Source organism: Neodiprion virginianus, chromosome 6 (genome assembly GCF_021901495.1).
Source record: "Neodiprion virginianus isolate iyNeoVirg1 chromosome 6, iyNeoVirg1.1, whole genome shotgun sequence".
NCBI classification, from domain to species: domain Eukaryota; kingdom Metazoa; phylum Arthropoda; class Insecta; order Hymenoptera; family Diprionidae; genus Neodiprion; species Neodiprion virginianus.
In genome coordinates, this window is record NC_060882.1 from 11950689 (window position 1) to 11957858 (window position 7170).

General features: G+C 43.7%; 1 protein-coding gene across 1 annotated transcript; it reads left to right on the forward strand.

Moving 5' to 3' along the window:
- Positions 1-2979: 2979 nt before the first annotated feature.
- On the forward strand, positions 2980-6551 carry LOC124307291 (salivary glue protein Sgs-3-like). The gene is made up of 6 exons (XM_046768813.1): positions 2980-3160; positions 3305-3477; positions 4837-5068; positions 5268-5483; positions 5770-6122; positions 6408-6551. The coding sequence occupies exons 1-6, from the start codon at positions 2980-2982 to the stop codon at positions 6549-6551; spliced, it is 1299 nt and encodes a 432-aa protein (XP_046624769.1).
- Positions 6552-7170: the final 619 nt, after the last annotated feature.

The window sequence follows — 7170 nt, forward strand, 5'->3', positions numbered from 1 at the left end:
ACATAGTACACAAATTCAACATCAAGAAAGCCCAGAACCAACAAATCCCACACAAACATACAATACAATCCCAACACCTACACACACGCAAACTAACACGGTAACAACCAGTCAAACGAACCGACACTTCACGGGAACAGACACATTTTTAGCCACCAACACACGTAACACACGACTTATACAAAATCTGATAGACCTCGGAGCACTACCAAGCGACAGAAACGAATACGAAGACCCACACATATACAGCACACAGTCAATACACCCCACAAACAACCAAAACACGACACACCTAAACCACACACCAAACCCGAACAGTACATACTGGAATCAGCCAGCAATGGCAATGAAAACAATACAAACATGGAACATAAAATACTCAGGAAACACAAACGAAGACATAGACGAATTTTTACAAAATCTCCGCGACTATCAAACGGGTTATGAAATACACGATACACAATTAATCAACAACCTCAGCCCGATACTCGAAGGTGACGCAAAAAACTGGTACAGATTAAATAGAGGCAAATGGCGAACACTGGAAGAATTCGAAAGAGACATTACACACGCATTTCAAGACATACAACATAGGGACAGACTGGAACAAAAAATCAAAAACTACGTACAAGGACCAACACAAAAAATTACACAATTCCTAATACAATTTAGAACACTACTATCAAAACTAAAACCACCATACCACCCACGAACACAATTAGACTTGGCATACAGAAACATGAAAATAGAATATAAGGCATACATAAAACCATACGACTTCGCGAACTTCGACCAACTGGAAATAGCCGCGAAAGAATGGGAAGCAAACATCGAATGGGAAAACACAAGACAAACAATATTAAATAACTACACACACCCACGAGAAACCTACACACACCAAACACACCACACACAATACATCCCATACAAGTACGCACAAACACAACCCCGCCCAGCAATACTCCCAACACCAAATATACCACCGGCACTCACAGACAACATACGACGAAACCAAACAAACCAAAACACGCAACAGACTCGATACCCCGCAATCACGTATAACTCACCACACTACACTCCGCAACAAACACAAACGAACTCAAACACAGGCACAACACCACGCAGATGTTTTAACTGCAACCAACCCGGACACTTCAGATGGCAATGCACACAGGTACAGAACCAGGGAAACGAGTAAGGGTTGACCCAGTAAGGGTGGAGGGCAACCCCACAAACAACACGAACACACCCGAGACAGTAGCACCTACAACAGATAACAACAGAACGGAAAGTAGATTTCACATCAGAATCGAAATACACGGTCACGAAGTAAACGCATTAATAGACACAGGCGCGACACACTCATACCTAGGCGCAGAAGTAATACAAATACTACACAACACAGACACACCAATAGACGACACACCCGACAGAACAGCTACAATGGGAAACGGAACTCAGGTGACGATAGAAGGAGCAGTAACACTCCCAATACGCCTCGGCAACATAACAAAAGAAATTAATTTCGGATTAATACCAAACTTAGGCTCGCAATGTATCATTGGGAACAGCGGCTTAATGAGATTTGGAATACAAATAAATTATGGAAAAAACACATGGTCACTTATAGACGACCCACAGACACACTATCACATGCAAGCCAGACCACAAGAACTACCAACACCACTCAAAGAATACATACAAATACATCAAAAACGAAAAATACGACACCAATCAACACAAACACACACAAAACAAGCAAAAGCAGCAGAAAAATTAGAAGCAACGAAACAACAAACGAACCCGAAAACAACAGAAAGACACGAAAACACACAAAAAACAACCATAAAACAAAAACCACTCACACCAACGCTACCCAGCACAAAGACACCACCGGAAAACACCCCCCCAAAAGACAACCCACAGATCACACAAATCACTAATCAAAAAATCATACCCGCAAACGCACAAACAACACACGACACACAAACCGACAAAGAAACCGAACCACAGATATGCGCAGGAATACAAGAACTCACACAATCACAACACACACAACTACAGACGACAATACAACAGAAAATCTCAACACTACCAGGCCAACTCGGCCTAACACACCTAATCAAACACAAAATAGACACACGAGGACACGCACCCACAAAACAAAGATATTATATGGTATCACCAAAAATTAGAGAAGCCATCCACACAGAAATACACAAAATGCTAAGAGAAGACGTAATAGAACCATCAGAAAGTGAATGGTCGAGCCCAATTGTCATGATAAAAAAGACAAATAACACATATCGCTTCTGTTTAGACTTCAGAAAAGTAAACTCAGTATCAAAAAAAGACGCATACCCACTACCATACATGACAGCAATATTAGACAAACTACGGACAGCACAGTACATATCAAAAATCGACTTAAGCCAAGCATACTTCCAAATACCACTCGACGAAGACAGCAAACACATAACAGCCTTTACAGTCCCGGGAATGGGCTTATTTCAATTTAAAAGAATGCCATACGGACTAACAGGCGCACCGGCGACCTTCCAAAGACTACTAGATAGACTCATAGGCCCAGAATGCGAACCATATGCATTCGCATACTTAGACGACATAATAATAGTAACACAAACATTCGACGAACACTTACAAAGACTAGAACAAATACTCAAAAGGATTACAGACGCGGGACTAACAATAAACCCAGAGAAGTGCGAATTCGGATGCGCACAAGTAAAATATCTCGGATACATAGTAGACAGACACGGACTACACATAGACCCCGACAAAACACCACCCATAGAAAACTACCCAAGCCCAAAAACAATAAAACAATTACGGAGACTAATTGGCATGGCATCATGGTACAGACGCTTCATACCTAACTTCGCACACATTACAGAACCACTAACACGACTACTGAAAAAAGACTAGAAATGGCACTGGGGGGAAGAACAAGAAAACGCAATGAACACAATCAAACACGCACTCACATCACCACCCACACTCGCATGCCCAGACTACACACAAACATTCACACTACAAACAGACGCTAGCGGAACAGGGATAGGTGCCGTACTAACACAATCTCTCGATGACGAAGAGCATGTCATAGCCTACGCTAGCCGTGCGCTAAGCGAGGCAGAACGTAAATACTCGACAACTGAGAGAGAATGTTTGGCGGTACTCTGGTCCATTAAAAAATTCAGACCCTAGGTGGAAGGATACCACTTCAAAGTCATTACAGATCACCACGCACTGAAGTGGCTTAGACAATTAAAAAACCCCACAGGCCGACTTGCACGATGGGCATTAGAACTATTAGAATACGACTTTGACATTACACACCGAAAAGGTACAATGCACGACGTACCAGACGCACTTTCAAGACGACACGAAGACGAAGAACACATAGACACAATAGAAGACACGACAGACAAATGGTACACATACAAGAAAACACAAGTACAAACACGCCCAGAGAAAAACGAATCGTGGCGAATCAGAAACAATCAACTATACTTCCACCGCCCTAACCCCCTACACTCAAACCTCCTACCAGACACAAACCCATGGAAACTAGTCATACCCAAAGACAAAATAACACACACACTACACGAAAACCACGACGTAACACAAGCAGGCCACTTAGGGATCGAAAAGACATACCAAAGAGTAGCAAAAAAATATTATTGGCCGGGGATGTACAGAGACACAGTAAACTACATAAAAAAATATAATTTTTGAAAAACTGGTAAATTCGAAAAATTAACGACGGAGCCAGGAATCGAACCTGGTATCTAGCGATGCTTTACCGGAGCCTTACTCCACTAGACCACCTAGCCGCCCTGACTCTGATGTCGTTAATTCCTCTCATTACCAGTAAGTTCAAATTTGTTTTCTTGTGCTGTGATAGTATATGTGAATATAGAAAGTGTTCTTCCTCTTCGAGCACCATTGTAAGAGTGTCTGTAAGTGTGTTTACATTTTGGTAACTTACGCTTCTTGGTGCGAAGCTCGTAAGACAGTCAATGACCGTCAGATATTAAATTGCGGATCGTATAATATTGAAATGCGGATATGCATCATCAATATTAATATTAATCACGAGGTAATTTTCATTTTGTGAAACGTATATAATTTTTGAAAAACTGGTAAATTCGAAAAATTAACGACGGAGCCAGGAATCGAACCTGGTATCTAGCGATGCTTTACCGGAGCCTTACTCTAAGCCTTACTCACTACATAAAAAAATGTGACACATGCCAAAGAACAAAAACAACACAAGCGCGACCGGCAGGACTAATGGGCATTAGAATGATCGAAGAACCGTGGACAGTAGTAGCCTCCGACATCATGGGCCCACTCCCACTATCAAAAAAAGGAAACCAATATATCATAGTGTTCGAAGACCTATACACCAAATGGGTGGAAATCATACCGATACGCAAAGCAAACGCAAAAACAGTAGAACAGACATTCCACTCACACGTAATATCACGATGGGGTACACCGCGCATACTACTAACAGATAACGGCACACCATACATAAACAAACTCATACGCGAACTGACACAGAAATTCAATATAAGACACGCAACAATCCCCCCATACCACGCACAAGCCAACCCCGTAGAGCGAGTCAACAGAACCGCTAAAACAATGATCCAAGCCTACGTAAACAACGACCACACAGAATGGGACATACACTTACAAGACTTACAATTCGCAATCAATACATGTACACACACATCAACTAAACACACACCAGCCTTTTTAAACCTAGGAAGGGAATTAAATCCCACACAATGTCTAAGAAATCAGTTAGAGAACGACGACGAAATAGAATTACAAGACACAGACAGATGGACAGACCACTTGAGACGACTACAAATACTTAGAGACGAAGTACAGAGGCACTTAATAGAAGCAAACGAAAAACAAGCACACTACTACAACCTACGAAGACGAGACATTCAATTCAAGGAAGGAGACAGAGTACTGAAAAAGAACCATACACTCTCATCCGGACCAGAACGAACGACAGCAAAGTTAAGTAAAAAATACATAGGCCCATACACAATCACTAAGAAAGTCTCACCCACAATATACGAATTAACAACAGAGAGCGGTAAAAATATAGGAAAATGTCACATAGAAGACCTAAAATTATATACATAATCAAATAAGCAATAAAAGAACCACGCCCAATAACACACCTCGAAAATGAACTAACATGTGTATTCACCCCACAGAAAGACAACATGGAAAACCAGCAACCACACCACAAAATACCGGCCCTGATGACACTGCGACTGACGAGACCGACGACAACGACAACACAAACAGAGAGAACAACACTACTACAAACACCAGGACAGGCCCCACACCCACACAGATACGGACGCGACGGCACACACCAAACAGAGACCCGACGAACCCTACTACCGACACCCACTACATACATACAGGTAACACAGACCGCCACGACAACAACACACATTACAACGATTGCAACCACAGCCACACACACGACTACACACCCATCCACCAAGAAACAAACAACCCACACAACCACACGCCCCACATCCACACCAACACCACGGCACACACTACCCCCCGCATCACCCCCTCTATGGACAGGCACCAGACTCACGAGACCACAGACAACAGAAGACAGGATCTTACAAACTTTCGCCAACATGAACACACGCACAGAACCGACGCAGACAAAACAAACATACAAAAAACACACAGGACCACCCCCCGAAATAATAGCCATAATTGCCAACTTACAATCGACAAGCACCCTGGAAGACGAACTACGAGCCGAAAGAGACAGATATATGACCAGACGGGCACTCCAACGCACAAACACTGACGAAACAGAAGCCAGCACCTCAACACGCCAACCACACACCACACATCAAACAGCACCACACAAAACACAACCCCCAAACACACCAGACACTGACAGCGACACAGATTCCACCACCTCCACCACAGAGACAGTTATACACATAGAAACCACACACACAAGCACGCCACAGACACAAACGACGGACAACGACACAGACAGTGACACCGACACCACCTCACTCACGGACACAGTCGAACATACACAAACACCCCAACCAACCACACACACCACACGGGACTCAAGACGATACAAAAAACGGAAAACAATACGTAAACAAAAAAAAGAACAAAACAGAAAACACTAGACAAACTGACAACACCAAACGGACGGACGAACAACGCAACAACGACGCACACACAACACTGGACGCAATACGATACAAAAAAAAAAAAAAAAAAAAAAAAAAAAAAAAGAGGACGAAACAGAAAACGCTAAATACACTTACAACACCAAACCGACGGACGAACAACGACAGACGGAGGCCAAAGAAACAGAACACAACCCAAAAAGAGAGAGGAGAAGGGAGAAGCAACCACGAGCCACGAGGAACAAAGAACAACGCAAAAACTCACCAAGACCCACACCGACGAGAGCCACCGAACCAAAACCAAAAACTTGAGTACAAAATAATATAAGAATAGAATAAGTTTGTATAAGAGAAAAAAACATGATTTTGATTAAGACACAAGAGACCAAGTAGAATAAGTAGATATAAAACAACCCACAACCCACACCAAACACACACCCCGCAAATACAACCCAACCTACATCCCATAACCCCGACAGATCGGAGCAGACAACACAGAAACAACAGAAAACACCAAAAGGAGAATACACAGACGAAATGACCACAAAATCCGTCACCGAAACCGGCTCACCCTACAGGCCTCGCCCCGCGTGGGGAGGGGGGAGTTGTGACGTTGCACCTAGAGTGCAAGTCATAACAAACCCCAAACCCGCGGGGAAGAGCCGAACGGGTGAGTCCCGTCCCGTCGGGAAAGACCCGAACGTAACCGAAGCCCACCGACGCTCGGCAGAGCCGAGCGCCAGCGGCATTACGACCACGACCTGCGAGGCAGCAACACGGCAAAGCAGAAAAGTTCACGAGAAGCGAAGAGAGAGAGAGAGAGAGAGAGAGAGAGAGCAAAAGAGAGAGACCCCGACACTCACACCGTCACACGCACACCATTCTCCACACACGCCGACGACGCCAGGTTAGCCTGCATTCTACAGTCGAT